The sequence below is a fragment of the Saccostrea echinata genome, unplaced genomic scaffold, assembly GCF_033153115.1.
Source record: "Saccostrea echinata isolate AGI-Se365-2 ecotype Australia unplaced genomic scaffold, CSIRO_AGI_Sech_v1 ptg000007l, whole genome shotgun sequence".
Taxonomy (NCBI): domain Eukaryota; kingdom Metazoa; phylum Mollusca; class Bivalvia; order Ostreida; family Ostreidae; genus Saccostrea; species Saccostrea echinata.
In genome coordinates, this window is record NW_026889756.1 from 2,317,101 (window position 1) to 2,335,289 (window position 18,189).

Consider the following 18,189-nt stretch of genomic DNA (forward strand, 5'->3'; position numbering starts at 1 on the left):
AAGCCAAAGTGGTAGATACATTTACTTACAGGTATGTTAAGTTTCTACAGGAGACAATTGTTTGTATGTATATGACATTGTATCTGTATGTATCCACATTAGAATGCTGTTACATGGTTACATGTATGTGTATGTCAGAGTAAGTTAATGATTCTATACTGGGCTGTCCACAAAATCAAGCATTGTATTGGACATTTTAGGCTGAGTACTTTTGCACTAAGTATAAACCCAGCACAGAGATAACAATGGAGAAATTTACAGTGGGGAGGGTCATTCTGGACAGACAAGTGATGGATCCCTCACTCAACCTTATCAGGTCAGTATTCTGTATCACTTGGGGGGTTGAAGGAGGGATTTCAAAATACAATTTGTTTAGTGAAAATTGAAGAGAATAAGGTCTACCTTGTATTGTTATAGTTAATATATATTTGCATTCTTCTTCTTGATTATAAAGACAAAGTTTGATTTGATTCTATTATAGGATAACCTGTGGAAGCATATTTTAATATTTCTCATCTCTTTATAACAGTTTCCCTCAAATAAAATAGTTTCCTTTAACTAACTGGGCATTGTAACAATGTTATATTTGTTTAATTTCCTTCAGAACAAGGACAACATTTTCCTTTACCCGACAGGCCTCAGCATTGCTGGAGAGGGTTGCTATGGCAGTCAAGGAAAACGAACCAGTTTTATTGGTCGGGGAAACTGGAACTGGTAAAACATCCAGTGTCCAGTATCTGGCTGCTCAGTTAGGTAATAACTTCTTAGGTTTTCACTGGATTTTGTCAAGTCTGTCTTAAAAAAGGAAAATGAAGTCAATACATTTATTTTAAATTTTAACTCTCAGTCATTAAGATTTGAACTTTAAATTGGAATTTTTTTTTTCAAATCCTTGTTGTACTGAAAATGTCAAATATGCTACTTTGCTAAGAAATAAAAGTTTTTAATCATGTACATGATATTGAAGAAATTTCAAGTACATTATAAAGTACTAGTATACAGATGGTAGTTTTAAAATTGACTAATTCATTTTTCTGAATTTGTCCTCAGGTTATAAGCTACGTGTGATCAACATGAATCAACAAAGTGATAGCTCTGATCTACTGGGAGGGTAAGATGGAATTTTATTGAGATTAGGCATCATAATATTGAAAGTAAATGATAATTTATACATGTAGGAATAACATTTTCTATGTAATGTGTGAATGCAATGAATTAGACTACTCCACAGTGGAAATTAACCAGGAACATGTTCACAGATAGCAGAAACATGTATTAGAAATGATAAACTTGAGACTAGATAAAGAGAAAAACATTTGACAGAGACTCCACACAAGTTTTGATTTAGAGCCTGAGAAATTTCTTTACTCTCTCTAGGTTTAAACCTATGGATCTGAAGATAATAGTAAAACCTGTGAAGGAGGAGTTTGAGACCTTGTTCTGTTCCACATTCTCTGCCTCAGAAAACGCTAAATTCCTCAGTCATATCCAGGTCAGATTTCTGTGTAATGGCATTTGAACATGTACAAAATTAATAAAATATCTGTACATCCAGGAAAATCCATAGCTGTGTAGGAAAAGTCTGGCATCATTGAATTTAGTAACAGCTGATAAATTTGAAAGCTTGATATCTAACTTTATCCACAGTTTGTCAAGCATTTTAATATAGATGTCAATTGGAAACTGTTTCAGTAGAAAGAGATTTTCCTCAACTCCACGAAGAAAAACTGTCCTATTTTTACAAATATGAAAGAATTAATCTTGAAAGAATTTAAAAATACCATACCAATATTTTTCAGGCTTTGCATGTACATGTAATTAAGATATTAAAAACTTTATGAATTCAACAGTTTTATAATAATTGACAAATGTATATGCTATTAAAGAAGAAAGACATTTCACATGAAATGCTGTAAACTTTTTCTTTCACAGGAGAACTTTTCCAGAAGTAATTGGGCCAATTTATTTACCCTGATGGAACACACGGTAGAGCCTGCCTTAAAACGAGGCAAAGCAGGTAGGTACTTATATACATATACTACAAGTAACTTATGCCTTAAATGAGGTAAGGTAGATCAATACAGAATATTAAGCTTATAGATTAATTTAATATGTAAAAAAGGAACACTCAGTAATTTACTAGAATTGGAAGTACATGTGTAACTGATATGTACTGCAACTGAAAATTGTGGCAGAATTCACATTAATCATAAGTTCCACAAACTCTCACTCATATTTACTAAATTCCTAATTTAAATCAAGGACTTGCACAGTTTATTTGAATTTTAAAATGAGACTGAATTTTGTTTAACCTAGTATGTGTATAAAGATTTTTTGTCCCAACTCCACTGAAAGCATTATGTTAATTTTTGAAGACATTTATTTCATTTACAGGGAAACTTAATGTTGAGTTGCACACCAAGTGGAAGAATCTAAAAATCAGAATCAAACGGTTAAAACTGCAGGTCAAAAGGTCAGAGAATGCCCTGACCTTCTCTTTTATAGAGGTGAGTCTATGTTGACTTATAATAGGAGCTCTTGTACTTTGTTTTAAATCCACTAGTAATGGGGAGGGTCATTTCCTGTAAATCAAATGGTAGAATTTAGACAGGTAGTCATGTACATGAACAGTGTATGTTGAACTTGTAATACATGATTGTATAACAATTATGTGTCTTTAAACTTGTATATACCTACCAGACTTGTACATGGTAACTTTACACTAGATTTAGTAGGAAATTACAGTTCTTTCTGCATACCAGTTGACAGCATGGTGTAGGTTTCAAAGTGGAGGGGCACTGCACTTAGTGGAGCTTATAGAATTAAGTTTTCAAAGTTGATATAAAGCTTGTGCTATAAAAATTATAACTTGAAAGTTATTCCTCACCTTATCCCCCTCCCTTGGAAATCCTGGATCTGCCTTTTGTAAATTCAGATATTGTATGTTTTGCAACAACTCAGAGTGTGACTATATTGGTAGGTACCTGTGTACTATACATGATATGGTTTGTAGGGCACACTTGTAAAAGCTCTGAGGGAGGGAGACTGGGTGTTATTGGATGAGATCAACTTAGCAGCCGCTGAGACTCTGGAGTGTTTGAGTGGATTACTGGAGAGTACTAAAGGCTCGATTGTACTCACAGAGAGAGGGTGAGTGGACTCAGAGCCTATTTCAAGTTCATGTCTCATTCATAAGACTTTATTGTGTGAAGGAAGTTTCGTTTAAGTAAATATCCTGGTTAGTCTCAATTTGTTTAATGAAGACTGGGTAAAACATACACGTTTATTCTTCAAATATTCTTTTTTCATCAGAAATGCAGTAAAATTTTGTACATACATGTACATGTATATAAAGTTTTATTTTCCTGACTTGAAGTGACATCTCCCCAATACAGAGGCATGAGACCTTTAGGATATTTGCCTGCATGAATCCAGCTACAGACGTGGGGAAGAAAGATCTACCTATAGGTGTCAGAAACAGGTCAGTGAATTGTTAATGAGGTCATAGTTGTGTCCGATACAGTTATGAGTTATACATATCTGGTAGGTTTACTTAGTTTTACTTGTATAACTAACACAGATTTACAGAGTTTTACTTGTTACACAGGTTTATGTTACTTTACACAGGTTTACAGAGTTTTATGTGGACGAGTTGGAGGAGGAACAAGACTTGAGGATTCTGGTCAGTGATTATCTCTCCTCCCTCTCTCTCACCCCGACCCACATCCAGGGCATCGTCAAGTTCTACCTTGCTGTGAAGAAAGCAGCGGTAGACAAACTGATGGACGGGACCGGACACAAGCCACACTTCAGTCTGAGGACATTGTGTCGGGCTCTGAGGTTCGCGGCGTCTAATCCCTGTGGACAAGTGTCCAGGTCCCTGTATGAGGTAGGGAAGATAGAACTTTACAGTCATTAAAATCCAGTGATTCTGTTTTCATAATCACTAGCGATGCAGAATAAGATGTACTCAAAGATGCCTTGTTAACAAATTTTTTTTTTTTAAAATGTTTGTTTTTGAAATTTTTTCTAAATTTCTCTTACTGATAGGAGAAAATGATATGTTGTAACTAGATGTAAATATGTTTAATTTATGTACCTAATTGTATAAGACATAGGTATTGAAAATATGCAATGCATACGAATTTAATTAAATATTTTTCAGGGTTTCTGCCTGAGTTTCCTGACCCAGTTAGATAGAGCCTCTCACCCCGTGGTTGTGAACCTCATCACGCAACACATTGTGGGCAAGTCCAACATCAAGTCCCTCCTGAAGCAGGGGATCAGGGAGCCCCTAGAGGGAGGGTGTCTACAGTTTGAGGGGTACTGGGTGTCAAAAGGCAGGGCCACACCCACTGTGCCCAGTAATTACATCCTTACACCCTCAGTCAGGGCTAATCTTAGGGATCTGGCCAGGGTTGTGTCAGCAGGGTAGGTCTTTAGTGTCACTAGCTTGCTGGTGTTTTACAAATGAGTGTATTTCGATGCCGGTCTTTCTATAGATTTTACAAATGAGCGTATTTCTATCAGTCATTGTTTACCTATTACACAATGAACATTTACATACATGTATATGAAAAATTTCTTTATAATAAGCAGTTTTTATTTGAATTTTTTTATCACTTGTATATCCAAATATTTTGATAAGGTAACAGAAACTAATAGAAAAAAATTTATGAAACATAAAACAAAATTAGATCTGAACTCTGACATTTTCAGAAGCATACTCTCATGTACATGTATGTTTTTTCTGTCTTCTAAATATAGACAACACCCAGTTCTGCTCCAGGGAGAAACCTCAGTAGGTAAGACAAGCTTGGTGAATTATTTAGCTCAGAGCAGTGGAAATGTGTGTGTACGTGTGAACAACCATGAACACACAGACCTACAGGAGTACGTGGGATGTTACTCAGCAGATCAGACAGGCAAACTCGTGTTCAAAGAAGGTCAGTACCTACTGATACATACAGGTATACCCCCTTTACTGTCTTTGTAAGTTCACTGTGATATTTTAATTTCTAAAAACCTGTCATGACAAAAATAAAACTATTCATGTATTTCTCATTGTGAAGTATTTTATATCAGATATAAAATACTTCACAATGAAAAATACATGAATATTTTTATTTTTGTCATATACAGATAATCTGTACATATTATAATTCTATTCTCTCTGTAAATTGGACATTTGGTGTGCATTGACTTCACAGTTTTAATTTTAACTGTATTTTTTTTATACAGGTGTGCTTGTTGAGGCCATGAGGAAGGGACACTGGATCATACTGGATGAATTGAACCTGGCTCCAACAGATGTTTTAGAGGCCCTCAACAGGGTAATGTCTCCCAGTTCTATATCTCAATGATCACTGCTATCTATGGTTAATAAAGTAGTAAATCTAAATCTAGTTGCCACTGTGACCGATGATTTTTGAGGCCCTAAACAAGGTAATGGGGTCTCTATTCCTGGCCTGGATCAACACCAACATCAATTAAACTCTTAAAAAGCTATGAGTTTGGCGTGTTGTATCTCAGTATAGTCCATATAATGGTTACAGTTGAAGCCTGTAAATCTGAATGCTTTTGATCCCATTTAGCAAACAAATTGTCTAGATTACTGACTTGTTCAAACTACTGAAACAATTTTTATAATTGGTAAATGTAAAATTTAATTTCTGATTTCTGTTCTGTTTCTAATTTCGTCCAGAAGGTAAACCATCCGGATTATTGGCACCCAGATTATGATAGCCCCACTGTATACTGCAGATAATGATTGTTATAAAATTTCCCTATTCTTGTACTTTTATTCAGTCTTCAGTGTACATGACGATACATGACTTGTATATGCTAAACTTTTTGATCAAATCACTTGTGTCATTTGTCTGATCTTGTGAATATTTCAGCTTCTGGATGACAATCGAGAACTTTTCATCCCTGAGACCCAGGAAACAGTGAAGGCTCACCCAAAGTTTATGTTGTTTGCCACCCAGAACCCCCCGGGCTTGTATGGGGGACGCAAGGTAGGGAACTTATATTTAGACAATGTTGTTTGCCACACAGAACCCCCAGGACTATATGGGGGACTTAAGGTAGGGACCTTACAGTATATTGAGACTTTCATGTACACAGTACATGAAAAAGTGATTGTTCTTTGACAGGATCATCATGATTATAATTGTTGACAAAAAGAAAATATTGAGTGTTACATGTGCATGTACTTGAACCTTCCAAATGTACTCTAATTCTGTATGTGAAATTCTTAGCTTGATCTTCAAATAAGATTTGAAATAAATTAAAAAGCAATTGATTGTTTTTACCAGATGTATTTTCTTATACATTATTTACAGATTCTGTCAAGAGCCTTCAGAAACCGATTTATTGAGCTCCATTTTGATGAGATTCCGAGTTCTGAGCTTGAGACAATCCTTCACCAGAGATGTGATCTACCTTTGTCTTACACCAAACGACTTGTGGCAGCCATGTTAGATCTGCAGGTAGAGTTTGTGTACTGTTTCTGTAGATTGTTTGAAATATTTGAGGATGTGAGTAATGTTTTCTTTTTGTCTGTTTTGTGGTACATACGTTTATCAGGGTATACTTCAAATTAAATTAATTCACATTATTTAACACAAGCATGATTTTAGTCAGGAAGAATTTCATAAATGTATAAATTTGAAAAATCTTTCTATGCAACATTGAAATACATATTTTTTTAAATGCTTTATTTTTGAAAAAAAATTCTTTATAATTATACAATGGTAAGATCTGAACTGAAATACATAATGAAAGTGAATTCCCTCTATAATCTCTTGAATAAAAAGTTTTAGATTGTACATGAAGATGAAGAATAATCATTGATAGACTGATAGGGATCCAGCTTTAATCTATTGTGTTGTTTTTACTACAGACCAGAAGACGTGGATCGGGAGTATTCGCTGGGAAACAGGGCTTCATGACCCTCAGAGACTTGTTTAGGTGGGCAGATAGGTACAAGTGCAAAGAGGTCAAACTAGAGAAGAAGTTTTATGACTGGGACCAGCACATGGCTGACCATGGTTTGTATAAAATAATCTGCTGTAGTGCGTTAAAGGGAGATAATCTCACTTGTTCTAGTTTGTAATACGTGCATAATTCAAAGAAAAGTGGATGTTGTAGAAGGTTAATAAAAAAAATATAAAAATACATGGATCTCTTCATTACATGATGTAAGAAACTCAAGTTCAGACAATAATTTTCAAAGAAAAGGAGATTAAAACTGTTTTGAAGTTTGATTTGTTTAAATGAAAAATGTGAATCAACAGACAAGTACATGCTCACTGTACATGTTCACATTTGTTTTGTGGATACAGTAATTATCATTTCTACATAAGTAAATACCATCTCCCTATTGTACAGGTTACATGTTGCTGGCGGGCAGAGTGAGAAAACCGGAGGAGGCAGCCATTGTACAGGAAGTGATTCAGAAGCATCTCAAACGCACTGTTGACCCTGATCAACTGTTTACGCTGAACTCCCAGACATCACCTACCACAGTGTCAATACTGAAGAGGGTGATGGGAGACTCACCGGCGGGATTTGAACACATTGAGTGGACGTACGGAATGAGACGCCTGGCAGTTCTGATTGGTCACGCTGTACAGTTTAGAGAACCTGTCCTTCTTGTGGGGGAAACTGGGTAAGTCAGCATGCACAGCCCATATTCTCAGGGAAAAAGAGCTGAAAATTTCATTTAGAGCTTATTTTAAATGTGAATTATTGCCTGAAATGAAAAATAAAGGTTTATATGGAAAATAAATTGAGCTCAGTGACCTTAAGTCATATCCAAGATGTGCCATCTTTTAACATACAGTCGAACCTTGTCAACTCAAACTCAATGGGACTAAAATTAAACCTTCAAGATATGCAAAAATTTGTAATAATGAGTGTAAAAAATCATCAAAAACCATGGTTTGGACTGCCAACTCTTTTAGATATTGCTGGTATTCTAGATATTGGTGTTCGAGAAAATGAAGTTCAACTGTATATATATATACAGTGTATTTCTCTAATTTTTCTTTCTACTAATTAAAAATGACATTCATTTCAACATTTAGAACCATAATGTCCAACTTAAAATGCATAAAAATTCCTGTATCCTTTTGTTATTTAGTTGTGGTAAGACAACCATCTGTCAGCTGTTGTCCAAGTTACACGACCTTGACCTACATTCCATCAATTGTCACCTTCACACAGAGAGTGCCGATTTTCTGGGAGGACTTCGACCGTGTCGGTCTTACAGCGAGGAGGTATGAGTTCATACAACTTTTACAATTACAAATAATCATTGATTTTTAACAACATGTAGGATTTATGTCCACCTGGGTTTTAGAGGTAGAAAAGATTATGAAATTTCATTTGTTGCAAATTTAAAATTAAAGCAGTAACTTATTCAGGTATTTGCCAATCTCATGATTGAAACAGATTTCTTTTAAAAGAAATAAAGTATGAGAGAGAATGCATATTAAGGAATTTTTTTAAGGATTCAGGCGGTCCTAAGAAGTTGTTTGAGTGGGTGGATGGTCCTCTGGTCAATGCCATGAGACGAGGGGACATGTTTCTTATTGACGAGATCTCATTGGCTGACGACTCCGTTCTGGAGCGGCTGAACAGTGTGCTGGAACCTGAACGGACCCTCCTGCTGGCTGAGAAGGGCGGGGAGGATGGAGGGGGGAATCAGGTTGAGATCGTGGTGGCGGCTGACAGGTTTCAGGTGTTCTCCACAATGAATCCCGGCGGGGACTTTGGTAAAAAAGAGGTAACTGATTGGCTATTTATTTATAGACTGTTGAAATTACATACATGTATCTTTTATCTGTCATTAGTCTATAGTAGATTATGTAACTGTTGAAGTATCATGGGGTCCAATGTTCATTGACTTGTGTAGTTCACCTGTACCCATAAATTTTTATTCCTAAGAACAATAACTTTGTCTGTATAGGTTCATTGAATACTTTATATAAACAAGTAAACCAAAATTGTACTTTCCCTAGAAACTGTTGGTTGCTTATAAACAGTGACCCCCATTGAAATTATTCCACAGTCTATATATCTCATTGAACAAATATTTTCAACCATCGGCTTCATATATACTACTTGAATAACATTTCCGGTACAAAATTTACTTAAATTTTTGTACCAAACAGTTATCCCCAGCTCTAAGAAACCGTTTCACAGAAATCTGGTGTCCTCAGACCAGTGAACGAGCCGACCTGATACGCATCATTGAGCACAACCTGTCACCTGGTATTCACCTTGGTAACCAGGAGGATGGGACAAGTGGAGTGGGTCGGGTCATCATGGACTTTGTGGACTGGTTCACCAATAACGATCTAGGGAAAAGGTGAGGATACCAGTTTATTTAATTAGATTCTGTGTACATGTACAATGTACATCTTGACACATTCATTGTTAAAGTCTGTAAATCAAGCAAAAAACAGTAAATGAAACAGCAATAGGTAATGATGCTTTTAGACTAACTTTAGAGTTGGCAATGCTGATTGAACTAGAGGGTGTTTGGTTTACTTGTAAGCCAATATTAATATTCATGGCTTTACATACTAAAACTTTAGTAATGATGAGGGGAAAACAATGCTGGTTTTATTCTAGGCGTGCAGTATCTCAGTGTGGTTTTAATTTTAGGTGTACTGTGAGTATCCGTGACATCCTGTCCTGGGTCAACTTCATCAATGTCTGCTCAATCAAAATAACACCGGACGCCATGGAGACAGAACCAGGATATAACCATTTAGAACCAGTTGTGGCCTTGATCCACGGAGCATGCTTGGTGTTTCTTGATGGACTAGGAGCAGGTAATATGATTGTATTGGCTACATTTTCATGTTAACAATAACTCATTGTATTCAATTAACAAATGTCATAAGAGTGCATTTGTAGCATTTGCTGTTGGTAATTTTCATTTACAAGTAACAGTCTTAGAAAAGTAAATCTTTTATAAGAATTTCTATTTGGGTCAGTTGGTATTGCATGTAAAATTATTTTGAGTTGACTATTTGTTCAACTAGGAACCACCAGTAGAGGTCGTGACTCAGATATCGCAAGTCTGAGATCTGCCTCTCTCTCACATCTCCTACATCTCATCAACCAAATATCTCACCAGTCACATGATCTGAAATCTCTTGGACTATTGGACAAGAATTCTGGGACCTTTGAGGGGGTAGTGAAAGTGACACCAGATGCGTTTTGTGTTTGGCCATACAGCATTGATCGAGGTATTGAGTTCTTATGGTAACAAATAGCTTAGCTATTATATGAAATATATTTCAATCCCAGAATGCAGTGTAATTTTGAATGAACAAATAGCATAGCTAAATATGAAATATATTTCAATTCCAGAATACAGTGTAATTTTGAATGAACTTTTATAAAAACTGCTATTGCTGAGGAAGTATTGCCTTGACTTCCATCAAATATTTAACTGGCTTAATATGCAAGCAAATTCAAATTACTTTTATATGGCAAGCAATTTCAATATAAATGAATATAAATATACATGAATAAGTGCATACCGTACAGTATATGCAAATTGCAAAATAATTTTATAATGCATATGAATTAAATGGTACTATTTACATGTAAATTTGTTTCATGGTACATTTACATGTAGCGTGAAATTCAGTTATTATTTGTTAAGGTGTGCTTGAGAGTGGTCTGGATGAGAAATATGCCCTCCAGGCTCCTACCACTTGTGTGAATGCCCAGAGAGTCTTGCGGGGTCTGCAGCTGCCCCGCCCTTTGCTTCTGGAGGGATCTCCAGGGGTGGGGAAGACAAGTCTGGTGGCCGCCATCGCTAAAGCAGCAGGAAAGGAACTGGTCCGCATCAATTTATCAGAACAAACGGTGAGCCATGAACTAAAGAAAATTCATATTTTGACTGTGTCCGATATGGAATTTTTTGGATATAAAAATGGTATAAAAGTGTTATTGAAACTTTGAAATTTGGTAAAACTGGGAATTTATAGCATAGCACATGTACAGGTTTTCACATTTAACATTTATTTTATGCAGTCATTAAACTTGTGTACAAATAAGTCATTCCATTATGTGACATATTTGTTGATTTCTTTTGAGTGTGTAGTATTTTATGACAGGATGTAACGGACCTGTTTGGGGCAGATTTACCTGTGGAGGGAGCAGAAGGGGGGAGATTTGCCTGGAGGGACGGTCCACTACTCAGGGCCCTAAAACTAGGTCACTGGATTGTACTGGATGAGGTAAGGCCTCATGGGATAGATTACACTCTGGACATCTTAAATTTACATGTCTATATTTGCATTGATTTTGATTTCTAGTTTAAAAAGATTCATGTATTCTTTAAATAAGCCTTTTTGTAGCAGTCCATTCATTTTCTTTTAAAGCTTATAAACTAATTCTTTTATGTGGAATTTTGAAAAGGTGAGGTATTGGCAGTGAGTTTGGCAAAGAGATGTTTAATTTTAAAACATTTTGTTGGCACTGTTTAGCTTTTTTTTTCATTCAGGTTAGATCTCTTGATCAAATATCCAATTGTAAAAAAATGTTCTTGTCATTTCATGCACACATTTCACAATCTTAAGTACCCTAGAATAAAATAAGTTATCTACTGATAAAGATTTGATATATAACAATATTTGTGATACAGTTGAACTTGGCCTCCCAGTCCGTGTTGGAGGGACTAAATGCCTGTCTGGACCACCGCGCCGAGGTCTTCATCCCGGAACTGTCCAAAACCTTTCACATCCAGCATCAGAAGACCAGGCTATTTGCCTGTCAGAACCCCCTAAACCAGGGAGGGGGCAGAAAGGGGCTACCTCGGTCTTTTCTAAACAGATTCACACAGGTATGCTAGAGCACGAGCAACATTGAAGGGTAACAATTGAAATCAGAGGTTTTGATATTTAGTCTCATTTTGAAACTAGTACGTTTGTATGTCTTCTCGTATCCATGTTATCCTATGCAAGAAAAAAGGTTTAATGTGCTTTTTTAATGAAGAATCTTTGTATAGCTCTAAAAGTTGTCTTTTAAATAGCTGGTACAGCAAAAGGACTGTCACAGTTCCAAAATTTTTTGGGTCCTGTTGGTTCTGTAAATTTTCGGTTCGGTTTCGGGTTTTTCGGTTCAGTTATTTACATATATTTTAAACCTTAATTTCATGAATTTAACTTGAAAAATCTTTATTTGTTACATTAAATTTACATTGAAAACAAGTCTTAACATGTGAACGTCTAGACATCGGTGTGTAGAACTACTTGGCCTACTATAAGCCACAACCTGACCATTCCTGCTCATTTAGATGATTATCTAATACTTCCGTGACAAGTGTTTTGTCATGGAATGAAGTAGATTTCAGTTGTGATGTTTATTTATCACTGTTATCGTCATCATTCCTTTGATTTCGACGCCATTTTTTGTATTGAACAGACTCTAATATATAAACCAGATCAGAACCGAAATCCAGAATAATGGAACCAAAACTGAACAGAACAACTTGGACTGCGGTTCTCGGTTATTTCTGGTATTCGTGACAGCCCTATACAGCAAGCTAGAATAAAAATTTCTTCTTTTTTTCAGGTTTACATAGAACCATTGACCTTCAAGGACTTACTATTTATAGCTCACAGGACATATCCAGATATACCCTGTAACATCCTATCTAATATGGTTACATTCAACATGAAGGTACTTACACTATAAAGCACATGATGTAGTTGCAGTGGTATTTGCTGATCAATCATTTAAATGTTAACATTTGTGAGATAAACCCATTGTTTAAACATAAAACATATATTTTTTTATTAACATTGGTTTTTGCCTGAGGAAACTAATTTCCTTCTCTTGGTCTCTTATTTTTCCTACAACTTTAAATGGTACAGTTTATGATTGTCACAAACTGTTTGTACATGTAGATAGAACAGGAGACTGTGGCTGAGGGTCGGTGGGGTCAGAGGGGAGGACCCTGGGAGTTCAACCTCCGCGATCTGTTCAGGTGGTGTGAACTTCTACTGAAGAACCAACGGGTAAGATTTGTTCAGGTGGTGTAAACTTCTTCTGTAGAACCAACAGGTAAGATTTGTACAGGTGTTGTGAACTTTTATTGAAGAAACAGGCAAGTTACCTTGACATTCCTATGATAGACATTGACCTTGAAATGCTAATGAACTAGGTTAGCACACTACCAGAGTAGCTATAAATAGTCAGAGAAACTTTACAATGTACATTGTATTTCTATCTGGATTGATTTAATGAATTTTCTTTCAGACTGTAGATGACCTTGACCCTGGAGAGTTTGTGGGACTGTTGTACAGGGTCAGAATGAGGACAATGGAGGACAAACAAAGGGTATCTATAAATAGACTTCAGCATTAAGCTAAAACAAATGGTCGTCTTCTTCTGGAAATGTGACATACATGCATAAGTATAAGTACTATTGAACTGAAATCAATGGAATATACAGGACTGTGATTCTTTAAAGGATGTGATTTCAAATTATTCACACAGGAAATAGTCAATAGTTTTTCGAAAGTATGAAAATAATATTATGTACAAAACTAGTTTAGATCATTTTAGATTTAAAATTTATGTATTTTCAATGCCAGTTCACTTTTGCCTTCATAACAAATTCTGATTCATTCTTGACATTTACTGTAGGTGTTGGATTTGTATGACAGAGTATTCTCCCCTGACAGACCTGCCTACACCTCTTCCAGACAGGTGGTTATCACGGACACCCATGTCCATGTAGGTCACTCCTGTCTGCCTCGGTCTGAAGTCCAGGCCCCCTCCCCCAGGGGTAAGGCCAGGAAGTCCCTGTACCTCCTCCATCACTGTCTGGAGCCCCTGGAGTCGATAATGAAGATTGTAGAGATGAACTGGATGAGTATAATTGTATGTGGTGGCAGAATGTGTAGTGATACATGTATATTTATTTAGAACATGATAGTAGAAACTGAAAAATAAAATGTTCATTGGAACATGTTTAAGAAACAATTGAACTATAAAAAAAAAATGTTTTTTAAACAAATTATGAACTTCAAGATGAAAATTTAAGTGTTTTTCAAACTCCTTTGTATTCAGTTGGTTTTAAATCAAAGAAATTTTAAATATTTTGGAATGAAAAAGTATCTATTAACAAGTGCTAATACACTTGAATGTGTATGTGACTGTATAGTATGATTAATTTCTTGACTTTTTATGAATGATAAATAAGAAGGAGCTAAAATTGAAAGTTAACAGGGAACATTTTTCTCAGGTTGGTGGTCCATCAAGCGGAAAGTCAACCTTGGTACAGATTTTGTCACAGTTGACTGGAAACAGACTCCATGTTTTAGCTACAAACAGCGCAATGGATACCACAGAACTACTGGGGGGATTTGAACAGGTAAGCTGAAGGCAGATGGGGACATCTTTCTATTTATACTATTTTTTTTGGGCGGGGGAGTTGAAAACTGTGTTCACTAAATAAATGTGTTACAGACTAATAAATGAAGTGTTTTGTCCCTTGCAGGCAGACAAGAAAATGCATGTAGAAGAGTATGCTACAGAGATGGAAGAGGTCATGACCTTATTGCTGAACTGTCTCCTTGGTAACCATGATATAAAATCCAGGGTCCAGAAGTGGGAGGAGAGGATAAAAGAGGCGGGTAGACTGACGGAAGTCTGGGGGCAGTACACAAAAGTGGGGGAAAAGTACAAAGGTGAGAAAATGTTATGCCAATGGGAGTGAAAGTTTGGAGGGTCTGGGAAATACATGTAGATCTGATGACAAAATGTTTCAGTAATTATATCAATGTTTATGTAGAGTAAGCTTTTTCTGGTACAGATATATTGAAAATGAAGTATATATTTGATTAACCTGTGATGTTGAATAAGAAATTGATAATTAATGAATACTGGGTTTCTTATACAATGTTGTTCATCTACATAATTATTCATCGAAGATTAGTTTTATCTGCTCTGCCTTTTATCATGAGAATCACACTGCCATATTGTGTGTAGGTAAACAACTGACAACAACAGAGGAGGCTGCCCAGCTTCAGGAGAGAGTGAACGCCCTGGAGGAGGTGTTCAAAGAGGTCAAGTCAGGGTCAGCACAGCTAGGGGAGGCCTTCCATAGGTTACAGCAGAAGAGATCCAAGGCTCTGATTGGTCTGGAGGAATGGAAGGCAGGACAGGGGGCGGGGACTTTTGAATGGATTGACAGCTTGTTGGTTCAGGCCTTACAGAATGGGGAGTGGCTAATGATTGATAATGTTAATTTTTGCAAGTAAGGAGCTCTGGTATTTAATATGCACTGAATGTACAAGAATGCCTGCATGGAATTTAATATAAGTGTACAATGTACATTTACAGTATATTATAACATAAATAGTAAAATACTAAGAAATGGACTTTTTTAAAATTAGTGCATCGGTGTTAGATCGGTTGAATGCCCTGTTGGAGCCCCATGGTGTGCTGTCTATCAATGAGAGAGGAGTGATTGATGGGAAGATCCCCAGTATTAGACCACACCTAAACTTCAGGTTAGTAAACCTCACAATGGTGAAGCTAGGGAGATCCCCAGTATTAGACCACACGCAAACTTCTTATCAGAAAACCATACAATAGTGAAGCAAGGGAGATAACTTCCTCATATCATTTTAATTTCACATAACTATACAACTTTGTCTCCAAAGTTCTTTCAGTTTTGCCTTGTCAGCAATACATTGAGAGGACCTTTTTGTGCTATCTTTATGTATTGATGAATAGAAGCACATTTTAGAAAGAGTGTTTACTAATTATTCATCTAGATCTCTCCATTTTTCATGTGTGTAAATACGTACTCTGGTGATCAATTTCCCAGTGTTTAGACTTGCATGTACTTATCTGGATATGATATTGTCTATTTTTAGACTGTTTTTAACAATGGACCCTAAGTTTGGTGAGATTTCCCGAGCAATGAGGAACAGAGGAGTGGAGATATATATCCCAGGGGAGGTAAGAAACTACTAACTCTTTTTTAATGGCATTTTCCTTGTATTGATTTCATAAAATTTCTTTAATTAAGAAATGAATTTAAGGTCAAGATCTAGTAAATGAGTTTAGACTATCTTTTTGGCGCTAGATCCATTATGACGTCATAATTGATTTAAACTTAATTTTTTCCGTACTTTACGGCTATTATAGAATTATGCAGAAAATGAAACATTTTCATGGAATTCAATTTGAAATCATGTCAAAATTAACTCCGATACCTATATTCAAATTAATATCATTTTAAAGAAGAGGTCAAGAAGATATGAAACACTGTTTTCTGAGAGACTGTAGGCAATATTGATACATTCTCTTTTTCTGAGAAGGAAAAAACTCCCATATTTATACCTGAATTCCTTCAATTTTCATTGAAAATAACAGTTTAAAGTATCTTTTTTCGTTGAGTTTACCGAAAAATTATGCCCCGATACACCTAATTTCGCCAAGCTATATTTCTAAAGGATCATTGAAAGAACTTGTTTCTCAAATTTGAGAAATCTGAAGGCACCTTTCATTTACTAGATCTTGACCTTAATAGCTACCCAATTTATACAGTATAAAGTGGGTTTGGGCAGTTTACGCTTCATGCATAAACCACGAAGCGGTTTATAAAAAAGTGTAAACTGTTCCAACCCACTTTATACCGTATAAATTTGGTAGCTATCAAATTCATTCCTTATAATTTAATTTTTATTCAATGACATTTAATGAAAGAAAAAAGACAATTGGCAATGCCCTTAAAAAATGACTTCAAATTGTACAAAATTGTAAAATTAATGTAACGTCAGGCGGATCGATACATTTTTGACGCAGGTCATTGTGATGTAGGCAACCGAATTTATTCCATATAAAGTAAATTTTTTATCCAATCAAAAGGCACGTTACAATCAGAATTAAATTATTATTTAATTCTAAGAATTTTTTTTACTGGAAAAATACATGTAATTAAGTGTAAAACTAGTCACTGATAATTTAGAAATGTTGGGGATAACCAGCATCTAGTTATTCTGTTCCTGAAATTTGTAAATATTTCCACAGTTTCTGACTTTCACAATATTACATGTAATTATTTGTTAGCAAGGTGTTTTATGTTTCTCAAGTTTAGTGTAATAGTTGCTTCTCTTTCAGGAAGAAGGAAATGTCTATTCAAAGCAGGATATGATAGTGATGCTTCATGGGATAGGTGTAGAATGTAAGAAGGTGTCTGATTGGTTGATTTCTCTGTATGTAAACATGAGGGAGGTTTTACCAAAGGGAGAGAGGCCACACCTTCTACAGCTATTACAGTGTGGAATGACCATTGTCCAGCAGACAGACAGAGGGATAGCAATAGGGGAGGCGGTCAAGTGGGCGGCAAAAGAGATGTTTGTTAAAAGCATCAATAACACAGAAACTAGAAAGGTGGGTGATGGAATAACAGTACTGTGAATTTTTATCAAAGTTTTACTCTGGCATAAATAACTTCTGCTGCTATATTAAGTTATCCATTTGATCTGAATAACATGATAAAGAGGATAGAGGTTTTGTCAATATATTGTTTGAAATAAGCTTTTTTTCATTTTGAATTAGGGTAGACCAAAGCAACATTAGTATGCATGTTGCCGTTATTATGGAGCTTATAATCTACTCCTTTATCCTGACCCATTGTGACTTGATATGTCCATATGGATCACAGCTCCCTTATGCTATGTAGCATTTGTCTTTAACTTATAACCTTCTCTTTGTGACAGCATGTTACATCAGTGTTGGAGGAACATTACCAGGACTGTGATTTGGAGATGTCTGATTCTGATCTACACAGAGTTATCCCCCTTAGTCCTGTATCTGACCATGTCAGGGACACATTCTCAGCCAACCTTCAACAACATAGTGCCCTGATACGGAATATACTACAGGACATGATAAATAGGTAAACAAATGTCAAAATTAAACATTATAAGGGTATATTCCTTATACAGACAAGCATTCTTAATATCTTAAACTTTGTTGTTAAACTGGCAATGTATTAAAGAGGTGCTTTGTTAAAATTTTAAAAAGTTAAACTCATCCAATATTTTATTACAAATCTTCATTTGAAGACTTCAGCTGCATTGCATAAACTTAAGAATTTCTCACTTTAATAAGTAAGCTGTGTTCTTTTTGCTGTTT

At 35.7% G+C, this 18,189-nt stretch overlaps 1 protein-coding gene across 1 annotated transcript in view; it reads left to right on the forward strand.

Moving 5' to 3' along the window:
- Nucleotides 1-18,189, forward strand: part of LOC133180615 (midasin-like) — a 61,094-nt gene that overhangs the window by 5,926 nt on the left and 36,979 nt on the right. Inside the window, exons 10-44 of the mRNA XM_061315088.1 lie at nucleotides 201-316; nucleotides 605-753; nucleotides 1,051-1,111; nucleotides 1,378-1,492; nucleotides 1,933-2,017; nucleotides 2,395-2,507; nucleotides 3,014-3,150; nucleotides 3,377-3,481; nucleotides 3,628-3,889; nucleotides 4,166-4,431; nucleotides 4,768-4,946; nucleotides 5,242-5,333; nucleotides 5,901-6,017; nucleotides 6,345-6,491; nucleotides 6,905-7,052; nucleotides 7,393-7,672; nucleotides 8,147-8,282; nucleotides 8,516-8,791; nucleotides 9,180-9,376; nucleotides 9,676-9,845; nucleotides 10,059-10,265; nucleotides 10,688-10,893; nucleotides 11,145-11,267; nucleotides 11,675-11,872; nucleotides 12,604-12,711; nucleotides 12,939-13,049; nucleotides 13,291-13,371; nucleotides 13,681-13,917; nucleotides 14,282-14,410; nucleotides 14,537-14,726; nucleotides 15,028-15,295; nucleotides 15,435-15,551; nucleotides 15,921-16,005; nucleotides 17,170-17,442; nucleotides 17,772-17,950. Of these exons, the coding sequence (XP_061171072.1) occupies nucleotides 201-316; nucleotides 605-753; nucleotides 1,051-1,111; nucleotides 1,378-1,492; nucleotides 1,933-2,017; nucleotides 2,395-2,507; nucleotides 3,014-3,150; nucleotides 3,377-3,481; nucleotides 3,628-3,889; nucleotides 4,166-4,431; nucleotides 4,768-4,946; nucleotides 5,242-5,333; nucleotides 5,901-6,017; nucleotides 6,345-6,491; nucleotides 6,905-7,052; nucleotides 7,393-7,672; nucleotides 8,147-8,282; nucleotides 8,516-8,791; nucleotides 9,180-9,376; nucleotides 9,676-9,845; nucleotides 10,059-10,265; nucleotides 10,688-10,893; nucleotides 11,145-11,267; nucleotides 11,675-11,872; nucleotides 12,604-12,711; nucleotides 12,939-13,049; nucleotides 13,291-13,371; nucleotides 13,681-13,917; nucleotides 14,282-14,410; nucleotides 14,537-14,726; nucleotides 15,028-15,295; nucleotides 15,435-15,551; nucleotides 15,921-16,005; nucleotides 17,170-17,442; nucleotides 17,772-17,950 (5,663 nt within the window). The remainder of the gene's footprint in view (nucleotides 1-200; nucleotides 317-604; nucleotides 754-1,050; nucleotides 1,112-1,377; nucleotides 1,493-1,932; nucleotides 2,018-2,394; nucleotides 2,508-3,013; nucleotides 3,151-3,376; nucleotides 3,482-3,627; nucleotides 3,890-4,165; nucleotides 4,432-4,767; nucleotides 4,947-5,241; nucleotides 5,334-5,900; nucleotides 6,018-6,344; nucleotides 6,492-6,904; nucleotides 7,053-7,392; nucleotides 7,673-8,146; nucleotides 8,283-8,515; nucleotides 8,792-9,179; nucleotides 9,377-9,675; nucleotides 9,846-10,058; nucleotides 10,266-10,687; nucleotides 10,894-11,144; nucleotides 11,268-11,674; nucleotides 11,873-12,603; nucleotides 12,712-12,938; nucleotides 13,050-13,290; nucleotides 13,372-13,680; nucleotides 13,918-14,281; nucleotides 14,411-14,536; nucleotides 14,727-15,027; nucleotides 15,296-15,434; nucleotides 15,552-15,920; nucleotides 16,006-17,169; nucleotides 17,443-17,771; nucleotides 17,951-18,189) is intronic.